Here is a 23,814-nt window from a genome sequence, read left to right on the forward strand (position 1 = left end):
TTATCTCCTGAGTGGTCCCAGACTGCGAGAGGGCACAGGCCGGGCTGAGGGACTCCCCCCCACCTCCGAGTGCACAAATTTTTGTGCCCCGGGCCTCTAGTCCTATATAATAAAGAGGTAATATGCAAATTGACCCTCACTCCGTCATGCCATCACAACATGGCTGTGCCACAGTGGAAGCGGGGGTTCCCGTAATGAGCCGTAATGAGTGATCAGCAGGGATCTGAGGATGGGTGGAGCCAGGCCCGGGCAGAGGACTTGAGGCTGCACTCACCCCCCACCTGGTGGGGCTTGATGGGGGACCTCAGGCCACGCCCCCCCACCCTGGCACAGGGCCGGGGGATCTCACGTTGTGCCCCTTGCCCCAGTGCTGAGCCGGGGGACCTGAGCGTGCACTGGGGAACTTGAGGCTGGGCCCCCTGCCTGGCACTGGGCTGGGTGACCTGAGGCTGCACTCCCCATCCAGGGGGTTTGACGGGGGACCTGAGGCTGTGACTCCACCTGGCAGGGCTTGACTGGGGACTTGAGGCTGTGCCCCCCACCTGTTGGGGCTTACTGGGTGACCTGAGGCTGAGCCCCCTGCCTGGCGCTGGGCTGGAGGACCTGAGGATGTGCCACCCACCTGGAGGGGCTTGGTGGGGTGGGGCCAGCTGGGTCTGAGTCTTGCAAGATTTTGAGGTGCACGCGGGTGGGCAGACACTTGACTCTGTGTCCCACGGCATGCCCCAGACTCTGAGAGGAGAAAGATTTTCGTATACATTTTACTAATTTTCTTTCATCTCTGACACTTCTATTATTTCCTCTAATTCCCTTTTAATGTACATGAATTTCGTGCACCAGGCCACTAGACTATATAGTAAAAGCCTAAGCGACCTTTATGGTGGAAAGACCAGAATGACCGGTCACTATGTTGTGCACTGACCACCAGGGAGCAGATGCTCAATGCAGGAGCTGCCCCCTGGTGGTCAGTGTGCTCCCACAGGGGGAGGGCCACTCATCCAGAAGCTGGGTGCATGGCTGGCCAGTGCAGCAGCAGTGGCAGGAGCCTCTTCTGCCTCCACAGCAGTGCTAAGAAGCAGCAAGCATGCGGGTGGTAAGGAATGAGGGTCCCAGGACTGTGAGTGGGCACAGGCTAGGCTGAGGGATCACCTCTGCCCCAGTGCAAGAATTTTGTGCACTGGGCCTCTAGTATAGTATATAAGATCTGAAAATGAACCTTTGCGAATGTATATGTTTAAGGAATACAACCATTTTCTCTTTGAAGTAAAACTATTCCAAAACCTGTGTAAAAAAAAAAAGCCTGATCTTGTGTCCCCAAAACACTGGTGGCTATATAAATATAACAGTCATCTCTTCAACTATAATCATTAAATGAAACTAAGTGCAATATAAATTATTGTTTCTACTCTTGGTCTCTAGCATGTTCAGTTTTGTTTTAGAATTACATTTTCTTCCTTATGTGTGATACAGAGACCAGGTTTCTTCATTCTAATTTATTGAATTCTAGGTAAACTGCAAATACAATTTAGAGAGAAACAACAGCTGACCTAAGTAACAGTACATTTGACAGCATTCATTTTTGGTTAGCATAACCTGAAACTACTTCTTCTCAGCATTCTTACTGAAATTTAAATTCAGTGAATGTTTTCTACAGTAAAACTGAGTGCAAAGGGACAGGTCATTTGGCTGTCCAAACTTTATTACCAACATAAAAATAGTGCTATCAGAAATTATCTATTTTTCATATTTGATTTGTTTGCATTTCAATATTATTTGGTGTCACCTTCTCAAATAAAGTTCAGATGAAGGTATACTTTATATAAACATATTTCCATGCTGACCTACTCTGTTATCTAAAAGGCAGAAGTAGTGTAATTTCATCAATGCTTGAATTCTTTTCAATTTAGCAAATAGGAATCAAGGTCAGAATTAAATGTGTATCTTAGTTATTGGAGTTGTTAGTAGGTTGTGCATCTCTTAATCTATTAATGATACATTTTAATGCATTTTTAAAAATAATGTATTATCCTACTGTGTTCTGTTAAATTGACCGAAACAATTGATAAATTACAGAAGTTTTTTGTTTTAATTAAGAAAAGATAAAGTAACTCTTAAGGTTCATAAAGGTCTCTTCTTGGGTGCCAAATGCTGATCAAAAATTAGTGACTGCCTTTAGAACTATTTTCTAAATGATTTTGAGGTGCTATCCAGGCTGGATAGTAGTGTTAGCATGAACATATGATAATAGCCATAGATAAATGAAGAAGTAAGAATGCAAATGTCTCATATTTGCTATGCTGGTGTCAACATTATTTTCCCCCAACACTTACTTTTAAAATGTTATTGTCATTCCCTCAGGGAAAATTATGTTAATGAAGTTATCTAAGGTTTTACCTCAATTTTCCTCAAAATTTGAGAGGGAATAAATAGATACATAGGTTGTGGACTGTGCTATCCTAACATGTAAGTTGGATTTATATTTTAAATGTTTGATATGGATGTCTTCTTTTATATGTTGCCATCCTAAGGTACTTGTGTCATCAACACTTTTAGCTAATGTAGGGTAAGCTAGTGTCAGCAAGGAGTTTAAAGCTCCACAGCTTTAATGGGAGACTGTCTGCTTGGCTGACTGCTGAAGCATATTGCTTTGTAGTTAACTGTAGATATAGATTAGTTGTCCTGTGGTTACTTGTCAGGGATTATGATCTTGAAGTTTTTGCTGTTCACTACCTTTCAGAATCTTAATTCAGAATATCATATATATGGAGGAGTTCGTGCATGATGTGTTTTTCAACTATTCCTTTGGGTGTGCAGTTCTCGTCCTGAGGCATGAATCAGAATCTTTGGTGTAGCCTGAAAATGCAGATCCCCAACTCTACCATGAAGTATCTTATTTGGAACCACTGGAGATGTGGCTAAGTCACTGTGATTCTGATGCTGACTTTTAGCTGAGAACCACTGGCCTCAGTGCTCTAAGACCTGTCCCTAATTGACATATCATCCCATATTGCCTCATGGCTCACCTGTTAAAGTCTCTTTGCTGAATTCCCGTTGGCCTGATGCTTTAGCCTCTACTGAGCAACTTTTAAAAATAAATTAATGTTACCCCCAATAAATTCCGTTAAAATGACATTATGCATGTAGTTTAACTAAGCAGGATCAAAGGAATTCAATACAAATTATAACACAAATAAATACACTTACCAACAATAAACAATAAATAAATAAATAAATAAATAAATAAATTTCCTTTCCAAAATTGTTTCCTGTTTGTTGTAAGAAAATATTCAAAGACATTGTCCACTGCTCCAAACTGTACCCTTTTTCTGAGGATCAAGGAAATGGCTGTACTTCTTTTATACTCTTGAGATACTGTCAATTTTATCACTGGTCATGTTTTTTTTATTATTTGGCTGCTAGAATATTTCATATGTAATCTCTGACTTGCTTTTATCAAATGCATATATACGTGTTTATTGTATTTTTTGTTTACTTCAGGCTTTGTCTTATTTTCATGACTTATTTTACTATTGTTTCTTTGGCCCTTTTTTGCAAGATGCAATATATGAATAATAAATGTTGAAAGTTCCTTAAATTATTAGAATATGGCAAGGTATAAATTAATGAACAGCAGCCTCTGACTTATGTTAAGTCCTGTTGCATAGAGTGTGCAAAGTAATGTCACACATATACAAAAGGACCCAACTAAGAATTGAGATAAAACAAAAAAAATCAAAATATAACAAAAATACAACATAAAAATAGAGACCACAACTGCATCTTATAAAGTTCATGTATATACTTTATAAAAGAGAAAGAGTAGCAAATTAGGAAAGGCATAAAGTTGTTGCATTAAGTCTACAATGATTGTTGGAAATAAGAGCCGATAGTAATAAACAAAGTAGGAGAAACCAAAAAGAAACTGACAAAGACTAAAAATGCATGCCTGTCTGTAACCATTTAGTGAAGAAAAAAATAGTAGTTTGTAATAATCAGAAGATACCTAGTCACTAGCTATTCAGTAAATTGATGATGATTTTCAAATCAAATTTTTGAGAAAATACAAAACCCTGTTCCAATTCCATGTGAAATATATTTTTAGAGTTAACATTTTTATGAAGCTTAATTTTTAAAAATTGTGGCCTTAAAATTACATATTTTCAATTGTACAGAAAAACCTATTCACAAATCCAAAATATTTTTTCTGAATTTCCATCTGGATGAGTTTTAACTTTGCTGTAAGCAAAAATGTTTATCTGTTTTAAAAAAAAAAGTGAGTGGAATTTTGCAGTATGTTCAGAAGGAAACATTTTTCAGATCAACCAAATTTCAATTAATACTCTATTTTGACACCAAAATGAACCAAATCATAGGAGGCTAATGCATTGCTCCATCACCAGCTCAAAGGGGTGGGTTCAGGAGAATTAATTTTGAGAGACAGTCTTTGGAATAATAGCTTCATAAAATTCTCATTGATGTGTTTCCAAATTGTGGACCTCCAAAGAAAGCTGCTCGGTTCAAATAGTAGCTCTCAAAGATGCATTTTTCTTATTAAATTATATTTACAGAAAAGATAGGAAGGAGAGACAGTCATTTAAGATGTTTAGAAACATAGTGCTCAGTGGGTACCATTATATAAATATATACTGGTTTGTGTTGGTCTCCAGGTATTGATAGTGATGCTATTAGGGACTCACCTGGACCCATACTGTAGTTATGCTCTCCTAAGCACGTGTTGTTCAATGATGAACAGCATATGTGGCAGTGGTGTACCGTATAGGTAGGTGTGTAGCAGGCTATACGATCTGGTTTGTGTAAGTGCACTCTGATGTTCCCATAATGATGAAATCACCTATGGACATATTTCTCAGAACATGTTCCAGTCTTAAGCAGCACATGACTGTACTTATGGCAAACCCCCATAGATATTTCCCTTTTTGGATCTAAGGTTATTGCTAGACTGCCCCTGTAGCTATTATGATTACAAAACACACCTCAGCAGCAAGTATTAGGGAACTTTGAAAAAACAAGGCTTACTATTCACAAGTCCTAGAGGGTACATGGCGCCACAGGACCACACAGCCAGGTCACGGATAAAGAGAGAGAAAGAATGAGGATGGACCTGGGGTTCTGCCTTTATTGGACTTGAGGGTGGGGTGTCTGGAGTTTTGTTGGTCCACTCTTTATCAATGAATTTAAAATGTAAGAGTGAGAATTAAGGCAGGGGAAGGGAAAAGCAGTGAGTCAAAGGGTCAGTTATCAAGGTTAACCTGAGCTTTCCAAAAAGTACTCTATGGACGGGGCAACCTGACTCTATCTAGTTGTGTAGCTGGGAATGTGATTTTTCAAGGTGGATGCTTTTGAAGTGGCAATTAAAAGGTTAATATCAGGTACTTGCTAGTACACTATAGACACGCACCTATAATAAAGTCTAGTTGCCAAGCACACACTTACACTCTATAGACACGCACATACATGTATGCACACACATGCACATATACATATGTTGAAATCTATTCCACTCTGATAAAACATGGCATGCTACTTCCAGCAGCCCCTCATATATACATCTTCATGTGACCTGACTGAGGTTTCACGGTTATATGGGGCCACATATATGAGGGAAAATGGAAGTAAACTGTATCATCGGAAATAACTTTTATTCTAAATTATAAATAATTTTTCATATCGATGGAAAATATTACATGTGGCACATATTATATGGCTACATACTTAGGATTTTTAAAAAATTCAAAATATCTAAAGAATTACCATTATAGAGTATTAATGGTTTTTATTTCCTTCCTGTACTATGTTTCAGAATGACAGATTATTTACAATAAATCAATATTCTACAACAAAATTTTATAAGACTTGAGTAGTTCAGAAAGGGCCTGTGGTATTTGTCAGGCAGCATCCCTAATTGGTGTCCACTTGTGAAAGAAAGATCCATCTATTTGCTTGGCAAATATGAGTAAAGTCAGTTTTCCTGTTTAGTTTCAATTGCAAAGTAATTTTTTTGTATTTTATATTAGTATTTGATAATAATTTTTCTATCATTGATGATTTTAATAGGGCCATGATAATTCAATTTCGTTTAATATAAAGAGAATGATATAGAAATTTCAAACGTAAACTCCATCTTTTTCTTGGGGATACTCTGGTATTTAAATCTATGGTTGTAAAAAACAGTTACTTTTAAAATTAATTTATTAAACAACTAATTGAAATAAGAAAATATAATTGACAAAATTGACTACATTTGTTTTGAGTGATGATTAAATGGAAACAATATGATAACTACTTGGAAATAGTTTCAGATATGTTCCCAATGAATGACAAATTTTGTTTGCCATCTTATTTGTTCTTTCATGTCACCAACCTAAGTGTATTAACAGATACCAGGTGGAAGACAGTATGCTAAGGAAAAGAGCAATATGAAGAACCTCTATGTTTATGATGCTCTAAGGTCAGAGAATAAAGCTATGAATCAGGAGATCATGGTTCAATTCCCAGTTGGGGCACATGCCAGGATTGCAGGCTCGATCCCCAGTGTGGGGTGTGCAAGAGGCAGCCCATCAATGATTCTCTCTCATCATTGATGTTTCTATCTCTCTCTCCCTCTCTCTTCCTATTTGAAATCATTAACACACACACACACACACACACACACACACACACACACACACATATATATATTTAAGAGAAAAAGACAGGGAGAAAATTGATGGTCTGTAATATTCCATACAGAGCTAGAGCTGAGATCAGGAACACATTTTAAGAGTTTAGCCCTGACAAAAAGACAGGAGGAGAGTAGAGATGGATGATTGAAAGCACAGAGAAATACATTGTGTGGACTCATGAAGGGATTTGCTAGAGTTAGTGAAAGCTGAAGTAGGACCTGTTATTGGTACAGTAAAAATCTATGTTCCACATCCTTTGATGCTACCACTCTCTGGAGTGACCTTTCACCATCTCCAACCTTCTGTCTTTCCTTTTTTCCCTCGTTTTCAGGTTTTCCTGCCCCTACTCTTTTTTGTTTTTACGGTTTGTTTTAATGTTTTTAAAGTATTCTATTTCATAATACCTAGTACACTTAATTCTTTATTGCACTGTAAATGCAATTATTTATCTCTATGCTTTTCTGCACCACTAGGCTTTTCATTCTGGTAGCTTTGGTAACAAACATAGTGGTGGATATGCTGTCAGTGCTCAGGGAAACATTGCATAGAAAACAGCTGACATCTACTGTGTGCTTGCACTCTGTGGGCATCAGCATACTCAGAGATTCATAGATCAACTTTATTATCATCTTCATTTTGCAGATTTGGGAGACTGATTAAATTGCACAAGGTCACACAGCTAATAAATGGTCAAATCATATTACAATGCAGACAATCTGACTTCAGAAAACTTACGCTTCATTGTTATCTATAGTGACTCTCCAAGAAGTCATTGGCACTCAGAAGAAAGTTGATGGGCTATGAATCTCTCAATCGAAATTATGAACATTCTTTTAGATTTTCCCTAAATGAGGGTTGGTTATATTTTAATACTTTAAGAGTTAGAATTTCATAAGTAAATAGGGTTACTTTAAGGCACTTAATGTTGACCATTCTTAACATCTTTATTATTTTCTGAATAAATCTAGAAATAAGTGTTTTGTGGAACTTCCTTCAGGCTCTGGCTATATTTAAGGTTAAGCTGTGTTAGGTCAATTTATACTATTTTATAATTGATACTTATAAACCGTTTATTAATAATATTTCAAGTGTTATAATCAGGATAAAAATAATCTTCCGAGGGCCTTGTAAAGTAAAAAGATATCCTGTGGACACTCTTCCACGTGTTCTTTAATAACTGAGTAGTCCTTCTGGGTGAGCTAATGGTCAGCCTCACTCCCTCTGCCTCTTTTCCAGAGGATGAAAGGTTAACCATGTAGCCTCAGGTTTGAGACAGTGGCTCTCGAACTTAAGGCTACATCAGAATCACCTAAGGGACTTGTTAAAAAGAAGATGGCTAAGACCTACCCCAAGAATTGTAGATTTAGTTTGAAATGGTACCAAGAACTTGCACTTTTTACATGTTCCAAGGCTATGCTGTTGTTGTTGCTCGTGTTCACACTTGGAAAACTACTGCTCTAAATTATAAATGTTATATTTTTCACTTAAATTTTTGTTTTGTGTAAATTTATCTTTATTGTTTAAAGTACTACAGATGTCCCTTTTTTCCTTACATTGACCCTCACAATCCTGCTCCCTGCAAGAAGCCTTCACTTCACTATTGTCAGTGTCCATGGTTAATTCTTTGGTTAATCTCTTCCTTTGCCTCCCCCCAGACTCCTTCCCTCTGAGATCCTTCAGTCTGTTCCATGCTTCCATGTCTCTGGATCTATATCGATTACTGACCTTATGATCTAATCATTTCCTTTACGAAGGAGTTCAGATCACCTCTTCCAAAGCAAAAGTCATTGTTTCCTTCAAATGTGTCCTAACCCTGGATTGGCTTATATCCAACAACTCTCTAAGTAATGTGATCAGTTAATTTAGCATTAGATATATTGCGGAACCATTTTTTTTCTTAAGGTATACAAAAGTAGTGTTTTCACAAATGTTGGTACAATGTAGACCTCCTACCTTATCTCTGTCCACAGGTATTTCTCTCTCTTCTTTTTTATATAGTGTGTGTTCTGCTTTGGTTTTCTCTTTCCTAAGAGTATTTGATTCTTTTTTTGTGTCAGTTAACACTTAGAGTATACATTTCCACATAACCTTGAACACATTGCACACCCCACCAACAGGATCTCCCTGAGTCATTCTCATAGAATATACACTCATTTTTTCTCCTGCTAAATACTTACCAAGACACTATCTTTGGATTTATCTTTGAATTGAGCCTGAATACCTGTGGACTGGGACCATACCCCTTTGGTTCCTATATAAAGTTGCTGTAATTAACTCACTTTGAGGAACATATCAACAACTAGTCTTGTGAATTACATTGTTATGATCACCATAAGGATGTGGCTAAAAATGCTATTCATTGTATGTCTCATTTATGCAAGTTCAGAAGATAAATTCCATTCAGATCTTTGAACCAGGAATATTTATTTTGTTTTGTTTGAGGATTGGAGTATTTTTAACTCACGTATGACATATGAAATTAGTTCTCTTTTTGCCTTTGTTGCTGTAAAAATCAGAGTTAATTTATGGCCTGACTACCAATTGTACAGGATGTGAAAACATTTCTGTACCAGCATCATTTGACCTTATCTCATTTGATTTTTCTGCCACAATTTTCTCATTTTAAAAAAAGGTGGGAAAGCTATAATATGTACTTCTATAATGTGTTTTAAAGTATCCTAGAGTAAGGTAGGGATTTACTTTTATAAATGGAAATATTATACTTGTTTTTATAATGTATTAACTTAATTCAGTTTTAGAGTCAGTCTTTTTCATACCTCATTTAGCTGTACTGTCATCTGTTGGGTAACCCACAAATCCAGATCCCTGTCCTGTGGTCTATTATCAGAAACTCTAGAGCTAGTAGGCATTAAATATTAAATAGGCTTTACCATTTTGGAGGAAGCATAGTTTTAAAAAGGGTTTAAATTAATCTTTTTAACTCAAACACTCATGTGACATTTCATCTTTAAGCAGCATACTAGTGTGTGTGTGTGTGTGTGTGTGTGTGTGTGTCCAGGTATGTGTGTGTCCTGTGCTGTAATCATAAGCATTATTTCCTTTGGTGTTTGAACTGTAGCAGCAGATTTCCTAGATTGAATCTACTTTCACTTATTTCAATAATGCACAATACAAAATGCAACTGTGTGAAAGGAAAATTGCACCAGACATTACAAAACAGCAAGGAAGACTCTATTCAAGACTTGAAATAGGGATCAAGATCATTGCAATCAAGGAGGAAGATTAACTGAAATTCCACTGAATCAAGAGGCAGAAGGATTTTTAAGTGCTGGGTAAAGTAATGAAAACATACTGGAACATGTCTGTGGGGGAGGTGAGTCAATATGATGAAGACAACTGTGCTTGCTAAGTGATCTTTTCACATTTCAAAGTTAGGCTCTTTCTCTCTGATAGAGGCTGGGAGATGGGTCCACTATCTCCTTCAATTATTACTTTCTAAAGTGATGGCTCAGAAAGAAATCAGCCACACACACACACAAAAAAAGAAATGGCTACAAACAAGTACCTTTCAATAATAACTTTAAATGTAAATGGACTAAATGCTCCAAATAAAAGACATCGAGTGGCTGAATGGATAAAAAACATGACCCATACATCTGCTGTCTACAAGAGACCCACCTCATTGGAAAGGACTCACACAGACTGAAAGTGAAGGGATGGAAAAATATCTTTCACGCAAATGGAAAGGAAAAGAAAGCTGGGGTAGCAATACTTATATCTGACAAAATACATCTCAAAGTGAAGGCCATAACCAGAGATAAGGAAGGCCACTTCATAATACTAAAGGGATCAATACAACAAGAAGATATAACCCTGGTAAACATATATGCACCCAATGCAGGAGCACCCACATACATAAGAAAACTTCTGGAAGATATCAGGGGAGATATCAACAATAACACAATCATAGTAGGGGACTTTAATACACCACTGACATCACTGGATAAATCCGCTAGACAAACAATCAGCAAAGAAACAGCAATCCTAAATGACTCACTAGATCAGATGGACTTAATTGACATCTTCAGAACTCTACACCCCACAGCTGCGGAATATACATTCCTCTCAGGTGCTCATGGGACATATTCAAAAATAGACCACATATTGGGTCACAAGCAAAGTCTCCACAAATTCAAGAAGATTGAGATCATAAAAAGCATCTTCTCAGACCACGATGGCATAATGTTAGAAATAAACTACAATAAAAACAACCCAAAATACTCAAACACTTGGAAGCTGAATAGCATGTTATTAAATATTGATTGGGTTACCGATGACATCAAAGAAGAAATTAAAAACATCCTGGACACTAATGACAATGAAAACACAACAATCCAAAACCTCTGGGACACAATGAAAGCAGTCCTGAGAGGGAAGTTTATAGCTCTACAGGCCTATCTCAAAAAACAAGAAAAAATGGTAGTTAATCATCTAACTCTACAACTCAAAGAATTAGAAAGAGAGCAACAAGAAAACCCCAGAGTGAGCAGAAGGAAGGAGATAATAAAGATTAGAGCAGAAATCAATGACATAGAGACCAAAAAAACAATACAGAAAATCAATGAAACCAAGAGCTGGTTCTTTGAAAGGATAAACAAGATTGACAAACCCCTCGCCAGGCTCACCAAGAAGCAAAGAGAAAGGTCCCAAATAAACCAAATCAGAAATGATAGAGGCGAAATAACAACAGACCCCACAGAAATACAAATGATTGTTAAACAATACTACGGGCAACTCTACTCCAACAAACTAGACAACCTGGAGGAAATGGACAAATTCCTAGAAAAATACAACATTCCAAAACTCAATCAGGAAGAATCTAAAAACCTCAATAGGCCAATAACTATGGAAGAAATTGAAGCAGTCATCAGAAAGCTTCCAGCAAACAAAAGCCCAGGGCCAGACGGCTTCACAGGGGAGTTCTACCAAACATTCAAGGAAGAACTAAAACCTACCCTCCTCAGACTACTACAAAAAATTCAAGAGGAAGGAACACTTCCAAGCTCATTCTATGAAGCCAGCATCACCCTAATACCAAAACCAGGTAAAGACATCACAATGAAAGAGCATTACAGGCCAATATCCCTCATGAACATAGATGCCAAAATCCTCAACAAAATCTTAGCAAATCGGATCCAGCAGTACATCAGAAGGATCATACACCATGACCAAGTAGGATTTATCCCAGAGATGCAAGGATGGTACAACATCCGTAAATCAATAAATGTGATACATCACATAAACAAATTGAAAGAAAAAAACCACATGGTCATATCAATTGATGCAGAAAAAGCATTCGACAAAATCCAACACCCATTTTTGATAAAAACTCTCAGAAAGGTGGGAATAGAAGGATCATACCTCAACATAATAAAAGCCATATATGACAAGCCCACAGCCAACATCATACTCAATGGACAAAAACTAACACCATTTCCCCTAAGAACAGGAACAAGACAGGGATGCCCACTCTCACCACTCCTGTTCAACATAGTACTGGAAGTATTAGCCATTGCAATTAGGCAAGAAGAAGAAATAAAAGGCATCCAAATTGGAAAAGAGGAAGTAAAACTGTCCTTATTTGCAGATGACATGATATTATACATACAAAACCCTAGAGACTCCATCAAAAAGCTACTAGACTTAATACATGAATTTGGCAATGTAGCAGGATACAAAATTAACCCCAAGAAATCTGAGGCATTTCTATACACCAATAGTGAACTTTCAGAAAGAGAGATTAGAAAAACAATCCCATTTACCATCGCACCAAAAAAATTAAGATACCTAGGAATAAACTTAACTAAAGAGGTTAAAGACCTCTACTCAGAAAACTACAGGACGTTGAAAAAAGAGATAGAGGAAGACATAAACAGATGGAAGAACATACCATGTTCTTGGATTGGTAGAATCAACATCATTAAAATGTCCATACTACCCAAAGCAATCTATACATTCAACGCACTTCCCATTAAAATACCAATGGCCTTCTTCAAAGATCTAGAACGAACTCTCCAAAAATTCATCTGGAATAAAAAAAGACCCCGAATAGCTGCAGCGATCCTGAGAAAGAACAAAGTAGGTGGGATCTCAATGCCAGATATCAAACTGTATTACAAAGCCACTGTTCTCAAAACTGCCTGGTACTGGCACAAGAACAGACATATAGACCAGTGGAATAGAATAGAGAGTCCAGAAATTAGCCCGAACCAATATGCTCAATTAATTTTTGACAAAGGAGGCATGAACATACAATGGAGCCAAGATAGTCTCTTCAATAAATGGTGTTGGGAAAATTGGATAGATATATGCAAGAAAATGAAACTAGACCACCAACTTACACCATACACAAGAATAAACTCAAAATGGATAAAGGACTTAAATGTACGACAGGAAACCATAAAAATTCTAGAAGAATACAAAGGCAACAAAATCTCAGACTTATGCCAAAACAATTTCTTCACTGATACAGCTCCTAGGGCAGTTGAAACTAAAGAGAAACTGAACAAATGGGACTACATCAAAATAAAAAGCTTCTGCACAGCAAAAGAAACCATCAACGAAACAACAAGAAAACCCACCTCTTGGGAAAACATATTTGCCAACGTCATATCTGATAAGGGCTTAATCTCCAAAATTTATAGGGAACTCATACAACTTAACAAAAAGAAGATAAACAATCCAATCAAAAAATGGGCAAAGGATCTAAATAGACACCTTTCAAAAGAGGACATTCAGAAAGCCAAGAGGCATATGAAAACATGCTCAAAGTCACTAATCATCCGAGAGATGCAAATCAAAACAACAATGAGGTACCATCTCACACCTGTCAGAATGGCCATCATCAACAAATCAACAAACGACAAGTGCTGGAGAGGATGTGGAGAAAAAGGAACACTTGTGCACTGCTGGTGGGAATGCAGACTGGTGCAGCCACTATGGAAGGCAGTATGGAGGTTCCTCAAAAAATTGGAAATGGAACTCCCATTTGACCCTGTGATCCCACTACTAGGAATATATCCCAAGAAACCAGAAACACCTATCAGAAAGGATATATGTAACCAGATGTTCATAGCAGCACAATTCACCATAGCTAAGATCTGGAAACAGCCTAAGTGCCCATCAGTAGATGAATGGATTAGAAAACTGTGGTACATCTACACGATGGAATACTATGCTGCTGTTAAAAAGAAGGAACTCCTACCATTTGCAACATCATGGATGGAACTGGAGAGCATAATGCTAAGTGAAACAAGCCAGTCAATGAAGGAAAAATACCACATGATCTCACTCATTCATGGATAATAAAGACCATTACAAACTTTTGAACAATAATAGATACAGAGGCAGAGCTGCCTCAAACTGATTGTCAAACTGCAGTGGGAAGGCCAGAGAGAGTTGGGGGGCAGGAGGGAGGGGAGTAAGAGATCAACCGAAGGACTTGTATGCATGCATATAAGCATAACTAATGGACATAAGACACTGGGGGGTAAGGGAAGGTAGGGGTTTGTCAAGGGCGGGGGGGGGGGGGGGGGAAGGACACTTATGTAATACCCTTTGTAATACTTTAAGCGAAAAATAAAAAAAAAAAAACAAAAAAAAAAAAGACTTCAAAAGAACTATATTTAGCACAGGTCTGTCTAAGCTGCAGGCCATGTTATAGCTATTTCTACTCCTAGGTATTTAAAAACTAATAAAGAAATATAATTTACCCTGGACACATTCTCATTTCTCATAGTGAGTGGTATTATTAAATTTGATAGAAAAAGTGAGCTTAACATATCTATTAATTTTAATTTCATATGACCAGTAAAGGTACTGATTAATATTCTCCTATTTAAATCATTGGTCCTAAGATATTATGCTATGTCAAATACCGTTTATATAGTAGCCACATTATGAAAATGCTTATTTTTATTTATGACATTATATAGACTCTTTAATAATTCATGAGCAGATAATATTTTCTCCTTACCTAAGATAGGGCTGAAATGATAATAATGGCAAAATAATAATGATGATGACAATGATATTTTAGTCCACTCTTCTCATTTTTCAAGGATGGGCTTACATAAAAAGCAAAATTTGTGCCCATCTAAAAGATCCTTTCTTATTTTAATTTCAACCCAAAATACTTATCTGTGGTTATTCTATTAAACAGGGACATTTAAGACAATTGGAATTCAACCGTACCCTGCTTAGACAATTTGAATTGTTGTAATTATCTTTGAGTATATTCACAAACTAAATAAAGACTTGATACTTTATGGATCGGCTCTAGATTTAAGCCTCAGATTGACCTGTGGCAGAGCCACAAACAAGTCCCCGTTTAGAGGGCAGAGTCCTCTTAGCTTAATTAGGCTTAACTTTATAGCCCCCCCTAGTTCCTTCCTGGGTAGCTAAAGGGCTGTGGGAGGTGCAGCAAGTGCTGCCAAAACAAGTGAAACTCTCAAGAACATTGTAACTATGTTGACCACTACCTTGTTTTTCTCTGATTATAAAACAAAGCCTCAGCTTGCTGGCTGGATTCTTCTCTGTGGCCTCCTCCAGGCACAGGAGATACACTGAGGCCCAAATATTCTCTTTGTCTGTCTTTTCTTTAATCTTTTGCTGGGCCCCCTCAGAATCACTGAACCATTGGCTCTGCTGGCTCGGCACAGATACTTCATAATTAGATTGAACCCCAACTTCTTTTAAGCATCTAGTTCTGCATTCAGATTATCATGGGAACCATTTTACATTAGTTTTAGGAAATGGGTGCAATGATGTATTTGTTGTTGCTCTTGAATTTTTAACAATTTTCATTCAGACTATGGATTGGCAATTGGAGTTGTTAAATAAAGGAAGTGAGTATAAGATAGCTAATAGTATATAAGGAAAAAAAGACACCTCTATTCCTATCCATCCTGAAGCTTTAATACTTCTCATAAAAACACTTTAAGAGCTGTTATATAACATAAGCTATAAATAAACATTATCCTTATTTCTTCAAGCAACTAACAGCCTCTATCAATAATTGCAAATTACAGTGTATTTCTTTTCTATGCTATTTGCATATTTTAAAATGTGTATTTCAAAGTTATAAATTAAATTTTACAAAATGCTGCTTGTCTGGGAAAGGAAACAGACACACTCTCCTTAGTGCAGAAAGGTGTATTAAATGGCTCTGAAATGTTTTATATGTTCAGTGTGTTCTTAGGTGCATTTTAACTTAAATATCAAAATATTCCCCTGGTCAGTAGTTTTGAATCAAAAATTTTATTGTCATCGAAGAGTTGTATTTTGTCAATTATTTTGTAGTGCTCCTGTGGAAATGTCTGAAATGTCAAAAATGAAATTCCATATTAGAGTCTTTTCAATGATTCTCATCAACTGATACATTCTCTTACTTTATTCTGTGGGATTGTAGTACTGAAATATGTCCTACAAGTAAAGGGTTTTTGTAGATACTATCAGTCTCTGTAAGAGTATTGCAGTGTGCATGTTAGCATGTTCAGAACTCTGAAAAGTTCTGCAGAAAAGCAAATTTTCACTCATATAGTCAATCCCCAACTTTCTTTAAACATGATACTCATAACCCTTTTCTGAAACAGGTTTAGGCAAATACTGTTTTAGGTAGCTATGCTTAGATATGTTTTCTTCCTTTTGCATGAAATGCAGTCTCCTTTACAAAGCAGGACTGAGTAACAGTTACGGGACACATTTGAGAGCTGATGTCCCTGGCAAATCATATGACTAAGACATTTAACAGCTGAGTTTTTTTTTATTTTTTTCTTTACAGAATCCTCTTTTTCACATATATCCTCATATTAATACTTTGTTCAGAAAGTATCATTCTGCTCCCACACAACAAAGCCCATGAATCCTAGAGTATATCAAATCTCCTTTTTTTGCTATCCTATTTTCTATCATGGATCTCAGAACATAAGATGACCAAACCAAACAAAAAAGGAGGACATATCAGACTGAATGGTATCAACAGGAATCCCTAGAGTTAATGCTTTGAAATGTCAAATTTTATTAAATTTAACCAAAACTATTGAATATCAACTGTAACAAGGTATTGGGTTCAGGATTTGGGATTATAAAGAAGACTGAGGCATGGCCTCACTCCCCAGGGGTCCACAATCTCTCTGAAAAGAAAGACAGGCATCTTATTATAACTGGACCATTTATATATACTATCCTTTACTATCTCTTAAGCTACTTTACTGAAACAATGTATTTCCAACTGTTTATTTAATTGACATACAATTAGACTGGAAAATACTTCCACTCTAATATTTTTATTGTCTTTAACAGAGAACTAATGAATAGAAAATTAATTCTTATTTATCTGATTGAGCAATTATATATATATATATATATATATATATATATATATGATCTTTCAGCAACATTTTGACAGTTTTCATGTCAACAAGAATCTTACTGAGATTGTAAGAAGTGGCATGTTTGAAGATTTTTAACTAATTTATCTACTTGGAATGGTGGTCAGCATTCACTCTGGGTCTCATCTTCTTTCTAAAAAAGATTCTTGGCAGAGGTTCAAAAGCTGACACCTGATATACCTGATCTCCAAAGAGAGGCTTTCTCATTAAATTTAGAAAATGTTAATGTCTTTTTTGTTCTATCTACACATTTTATTTTATTATGAAACTACTATGTGTTGTAGGGAGCATTTGACAATCAGTGAATTTTATACTCTTAAGTCTATAGCTACAGGCAACATACAATCTCACACTCTCCTTTTTGCCTTTATCTGCATTGAGTTTGTATTCCTAGAAGCCATAAGCCTAGGCTTCTCCAGAGCTAATCGTCTCTCCTTCAAGCATAAACTGAAGAAGTAATCTCATTTTAAATAAAGAAATTTTTTATCCAAGTTGTAGACATTTACAGGCAAAAATCCACTTTTATCTCTAGGGTAAGTTCAGCAGTAAACCCTACCTGGATCTTTGCAGTGGCCTTCCTTTTATACACAGGTTTCATTCTCCTCACACAGCACCTTTGTAAATCTCAAAGTAGAGGGACTTCAGTAAGTGCAATTTACAGTGTCCTCAAGAGTAACCTGTCTAAAGTGAATGTTGGCCAATTTGCATTCAGTTTCCCATTATTAAAAAAAATGGGGGCTATAGGTTATATTGCAATGTTTTCTAAATTGATTATCCAGAACAGAGGCTCAGTGTGATGCCAATTCTTTACATACTTTGCCAGACTAAACAAGTACCTTTTGAGGTCCATCTATCACAATTTATGACACATTAAGCTAAATCTAATGTTCTCTCAGGCTGGTGTTAGGGGATTTTCAATATTCAAACTAAGAAATTGCATTTGGGGAAAGGGATTTCTCCTCTCTTTTCCATAGAATTTCTTTAATTCTGTAGTCTTGTTATGTACTATTGTACTTCTGTTATACTCTGGGACTAATCGCAGTTTGATTTTAAGCATTTGAAATCTTAACTGGTAGTAGGAAATGGCTTTAAATTAACATTGCATGAACTACTATAAATTGTTCACTGAAAAAGAGAATGTTTAATTATAAATGAAGGAACCTGCTTCCCAGTTGATTAACTATATTAAACACTTTATATTTTCGAAGCTCTACACTACTGCTAATAAGCTATTTCTCACAATGGTCACAGAGGGAGCCTAATACTATAACCCCCTATTTTTTTTTATAATTATTGAAAAAGCTTTATTAGAGGGCCGGTGCATGAAAATCGTGCACTCAGGGGGGTGGGGAGGGGGGGTGGTGTCCCTCAGCCTAGCCTGCGATCTCTCAGTCTGGGAGCCCTCAGGAGATGTCTGACTGATGGCCTAGGCCCGCTCCCCATGGGGAAAGGGCCTAAGCTGGCAGTCAGACAACCTTAGCACTGCTGCGGAGGCAGGAGAGGCTTCCGCCACTGCTGTTGCACTCGATAGCTGTGAGCCCGGCTTCTGGTGGAGCAGCACTCCTCCTGTGGGAGCGCACTGACCACCAGGGGGCAGCTCCTGCATTGAGCATCTGCTCCCTGGTGGTCAGTGCCCATCATAGCGAATGGTCGTTGAGCCATTTGGTCTATTTGCATATTAGCCTTTTATTATAAATAACCCCCTATTTTTATAATTGGTGCACTTGACCCAAAAAAAAAATAGATTGCCCATATTGGATCACATAGAAATGAAAAACTAGTATTAGGTTTCAAGTTCTTAATGTATCTGTACCTAGTTTACAGAGTTATGTTCTTAGTTTTCTGAACAGCCAAAGTAAATTAGAAAATAATTTTAACTGTCCTCTGTTACTATGGATAGGTACACACACACAAACAGCACATGACCCCCCGCCCTCCACTGAGAATGTTACTGTTCTGTATACAAAACTGGATAGCTTATTATGGGATAGCATAAAACAAGCTGCACCAGATGGTTATCCAGCCACAGGACCCGCGCTGCTTGTTCTGAGCTTCCTTGATCACTTGCAGGACTCATTTATCCCTCTTCCCCTTTAGAATCTGTCATTTGAAAGACTAATATGATTGCCTTTGGCCAAATTATAAAATTATCTGACTCTGAGATCAACAAATGAGTTCATTCTTTAAAGCTCACTTGATTATATTGCTTTCTATAAAAATATAATTAAATCATACTTAATTTTATTCATTGATTGATTATTAGATTTGTAATTTTAATATTTTTACTTTGAATTTTCAGTTATTTTTATGAATAAGACAGTCCATAATACAAAATATTGATATTAATTTTATGTTTTTTATTAATTTTATGCTTTGAATTGTTTAATAGTTTAAACCTAATTTGTGTGATGAGTTTCCAGGTTTCTCAATGTCAGTATCACCTTAATATGTCACTATGCCTAAAATAGGGCTAGAAAATATAACTGCCTAGTAAATCAATATTAGTCAACAATGGAAATTTCAGGGTTTTTTATTGTGTAGTTACATGGCAGCTGAAACATAACTTTGTAATTAAATTTATTCTAAATATGCTGGCATATGAAGCAATTGTTAAATTAGCATAGATTTTTTTTAACTTTAAAAATAATGAATTGCTTCTTTAAAATTTTTATTTAGGTCTATCACTTCTCTATAGAAACAGTATAGAAAAGTTTTTTACCAAATCAAAGGAAACTCTTCATTTGAATGTTATAATGCTAACCAAAGTAAACGCTTCTTTAAATACTACTTTTGGATCTCTTTATAAAAGAAGGAAGATAATCTGCCTGGCTGGATGGTTCCATTGGTTGGAGTGTCTCCCCTACACCAAAAGGTGATGGGTTTTGATTCCTGGTCAGGGCACATGTCCAGGTTTCAGGTTGGATCCCTACTGCCCTGGCGCATGTGGGAGGCAACTGATTGATGTTTCTCTCACATTTCTGTTTCTCTCTCTTTCTCACCCTTCTTCTCCCTAAAATCATTTTTTAAAAAAGGATATTCTATGTGCTATAGAACTTCAATTACATTTGAATTATATATGCACAATATTATACACCAAATATAGTAGCCAGATAGAGATACTTTAGCACATTTCCCTTTCTACTAAAAATCATATTTTAGTGCCTATTAAAATATAAATATATGACTGTAGATAATACAATGCAATAATTTCTCCTAATTTTATCCTAGAGCCATTTACTAATAAAGATGTGATTAGGAACAACTAAGGTTCATAAATTGTATTTTATTGTGGAAACAAACAATATGACAATATGATCTAAATATTTGTCTTTTGGTGTTTTCATTAAGACTGAAGCTTTGTTCATTTTGTAAAGAATATTTTGGTGGACTCCTCTCTGAGATTCAAACTTATTCACACTTATAAAACATTTCACATCATGCAATGTGTAGTTTTTCTTGACATAAGTATCATAAATGTTAGGCAGATAAATTGGACTATAATCTGTGAGTACATAATTTACAATATGTGAGGGACAGGGTTATATTTATTTTCTTTATCTCATGTAATAAGTGTCTTGCCTAATGTCTATTCTTAAACAGGAACCCTATAAATATCTCTTGAACAAAAAGAAAGAAAGAAAGCAAGACAGAAAGGAAAGAAAAAAAGAAAGAAAGATAGAAAGAAAAAAAGAAAGAAAGAAAGAAAGAAAGAAAGAAAGAAAGAAAGATTGTTTTTGATGTTTGTTTATTTCTCATTAAGATGTAAACAAGAAAGCAGATAAAATATTTGGGACTCTAGAGTAAATGTTAAAAGCAAATATTTCTAAGATTTAAAAAGTGTATTAATCTTCAGTGCATTCTTTCATGGTTTTATATATTTCCATGGTGTTTCCAGGCCTTTATTAGACCAACTGAGAAAAATCTGGTTAAATTCAGGAAAGGTATCCAAAAATACAATTAGAAGGCCTCCATTATTTGCAGGTTCTCTTTTTTGTCATTGTTGTTGTTAATTCTCACCTAAGGATATTTTTTCACTGATTTTTAGAGAGTGGAAGGGAAAGAGAGAGAAATATCTATGTGAGAGAGACACATCGATTGGTTGCCTTCACACACATCCTGACCAGGGCTGGGGATAGACCTGCAACCGAGGTACATGCCCTTGACAGGAATCTAACCCAGGATACTTCAGTTCACAGGGCGATGCTCTTTCCACTGAGCCAAAGCCACAGGTTCTCTAAATTCACATCATTTTTACCATTGTCATTATATAGTTAGGTTTATTGGTTAAAGTAAATGAACAATTATTATTCTGATAATCATGTTTCACTGCATGTGCTTCATATCATCATATATAGATGATGATGTTAAGAGGGAGGGAAATGGGTAGGATATTGGAAAAGAGAAAAGTGTGTGCAGAAGAGAACCACTGCCATAAAAAAGAGCAAACTGTATTCCTTATTGTGTCCCTAGTGTAACTCAAAGTTCAGAACTGGAGCCCTCAGGAAACCAATAGATCTCCCCCAGAAGCCCTTGGTAGTCATCACTACTGACCCAGGCTGCGAGAACAGCACTGAAGTTGCCCCAGAAAGCACTGCTGTAGGGATACAAACACAGCGGGCCTTCCAAGCCCCCTGCCAAGGTTCTTTTGGTCCCATGCACAAGAGACTCAGCAAACAGTTTCAATAAGAAAACATCTATGTAAGGTGGAAGAGAGCAGTGACAGCGATGTTTTGAAAAAAAATTCTTTTTTAACTCAGGTTATTTCAATATATAAAAATGCTTCATGGTGTGAACTGACTTAATTCTTACCAATCTAGTTTTGGTCAGCATGTAGCTTCAACTTTAGAAGAATTTTCTTTAATGTGACATTTGTGCAATATTTGAGTTGTTTACAAAGTGTCATAATTGAGGGATGAGATAAGTAATGAATTAGCTTATTAAATATTATTATTTTAAACTCTAATTCATCATCACTTTATCTAAACAGATTACATTGTTCAAAGTTCAATAGCAATGGTGTTTATGTATCATGTATAGATTTAAAGCATTTTCACATCACTGGAAAATATTATCCAATTGATGTTTGAGAGCCTTGTGATTCCAAGAACTGAAATCAGTATGTATGTGGAGAATTCCAAAGTAGCTTTGCTTGTTTTGCCAGCCTGTTACCAGATTGAATGATTGAATGGTTTGAAGTCTCTAAGTGACTTAGGTCTTTAGATTACTTCTATATTATAAAGTTTTATTGATATGTACATTAATTGGAAATAATATATATATAATTTATTTATTTACTTTATTTCAGCCCAGGGATAATTAGCTAGAGTAAATGAAATCCCTAGCATTGTGAAAGTAACACTAACTACTTATGGAATTTTTATGTTTTAGCATTAAAAAAGGGACGGTTTTGGATCACACCAGATCCTTATCACAAAGATGACAACATCCAGATTGGGCGTGAGGTGAAAATATCTTGCCAAGTAGAAGCTGTTCCTTCTGAGGAGTTAACATTTAGTTGGTTTAAAAATGGTCGTCCACTAAGAAGCTCTGAGCGGATGGTTATTACACAGACTGATCCAGATGTGTCTCCAGGAACAACAAACTTGGACATCATTGATTTGAAATTCACGGATTTTGGGACATACACATGTGTAGCATCTCTGAAGGGAGGAGGAATAGCTGATATCAGTATCGATGTTAACATATCCAGCAGCACAGGTAAGCATATTTATGATACCAAAGATGTTCATGTTGAGAATAATTTCCTTACCTTTAGCAGATGAAATAGCTTCAGTCAGCCTACGAACTATCTTATTTTTTTTAAAGCTTCCTAAAAACAAATTCTAACCTTCTGAATTACCAATAAATATCATGTTAATTTCATGTTAGATTTACATGAAATTTTATAGACATAATGCAAATAAAATTAATAGCACTGGCTTTGATAGATGTAGGTTTCTAGGTTAAATAGTAGCCATTTGTTTGTTTCATTTTATTTTTATTTCATTAATGAGAAACCTTTATTGCACTCTAAAAGCACATTAATAAATTTAAACAAGAAATGTCTAGAGTTAAGGCATTTTTTAAATAAATTTTAAACTAATGGAAATTATTGAGTCCTAGGAAGAAAATACTGAGAGAAATTTGAGTATTCAAATACAAGATATGTAACATGTATTTTCCACCAACAAATACCAAAGATAAAGATGTTAAAGTTGTAATCAGATGTGACTTTCCAAAGAACCTTATTGTTGGGGTCCAGCCCCAACAGGTCCAGGGGTTCCCCATAGGTGTGGACGGAGTCGGCGAAGAATGAAGGACACGAAGGCCACGTTCAGGTGATCATCATGGCGAGGTTCCTCTTAGCCAGGTTCCTCTCTTTATTGTCCTTTTACATCATATTTATACTATTTGATCTTAATCCTATCCATTCTATTCCAAAGGTTAGGGCATTTCCTATCTCCATTCCAAGGTTACTCTATTGTTCTATTAAGCTACAAGGAAGTAACTGAAGGAGGTTACTCTAAGTAAAGATTATGTAGCTTAAGCATGATTGTTCGTAGTTAAAATGATTAACTACCTGCCTGGCACTTAGTTAAGGGGTTTTACTGATAAAAATCCTCACCTGGGGAAACAACCTTTCTCGGGGAGGTGGTCCTGTTTAAAACACATAGCGTTAAGAGGGGGAGCAAACATATTAAGAACAGTATGCCATATAC

The 23,814-nt window shown here is 36.3% G+C and overlaps 1 protein-coding gene across 1 annotated transcript in view; it reads left to right on the plus strand.

The window, feature by feature from the left end:
* The window catches only part of MDGA2 (MAM domain containing glycosylphosphatidylinositol anchor 2), a 339,368-nt gene that overhangs the window by 72,139 nt on the left and 243,415 nt on the right, over positions 1-23,814 (plus strand). The window contains exon 4 of the mRNA XM_070431541.1: positions 22,484-22,813. Coding sequence (XP_070287642.1) covers positions 22,484-22,813 — 330 coding nt within the window. The remainder of the gene's footprint in view (positions 1-22,483; positions 22,814-23,814) is intronic.

The sequence above is a fragment of the Myotis yumanensis genome, unplaced genomic scaffold (assembly GCF_028538775.1).
Source record: "Myotis yumanensis isolate MYYU_CA2020_CCGP unplaced genomic scaffold, mMyoYum1.0.hap1 SCAF_1, whole genome shotgun sequence".
Classification (NCBI taxonomy): domain Eukaryota; kingdom Metazoa; phylum Chordata; class Mammalia; order Chiroptera; family Vespertilionidae; genus Myotis; species Myotis yumanensis.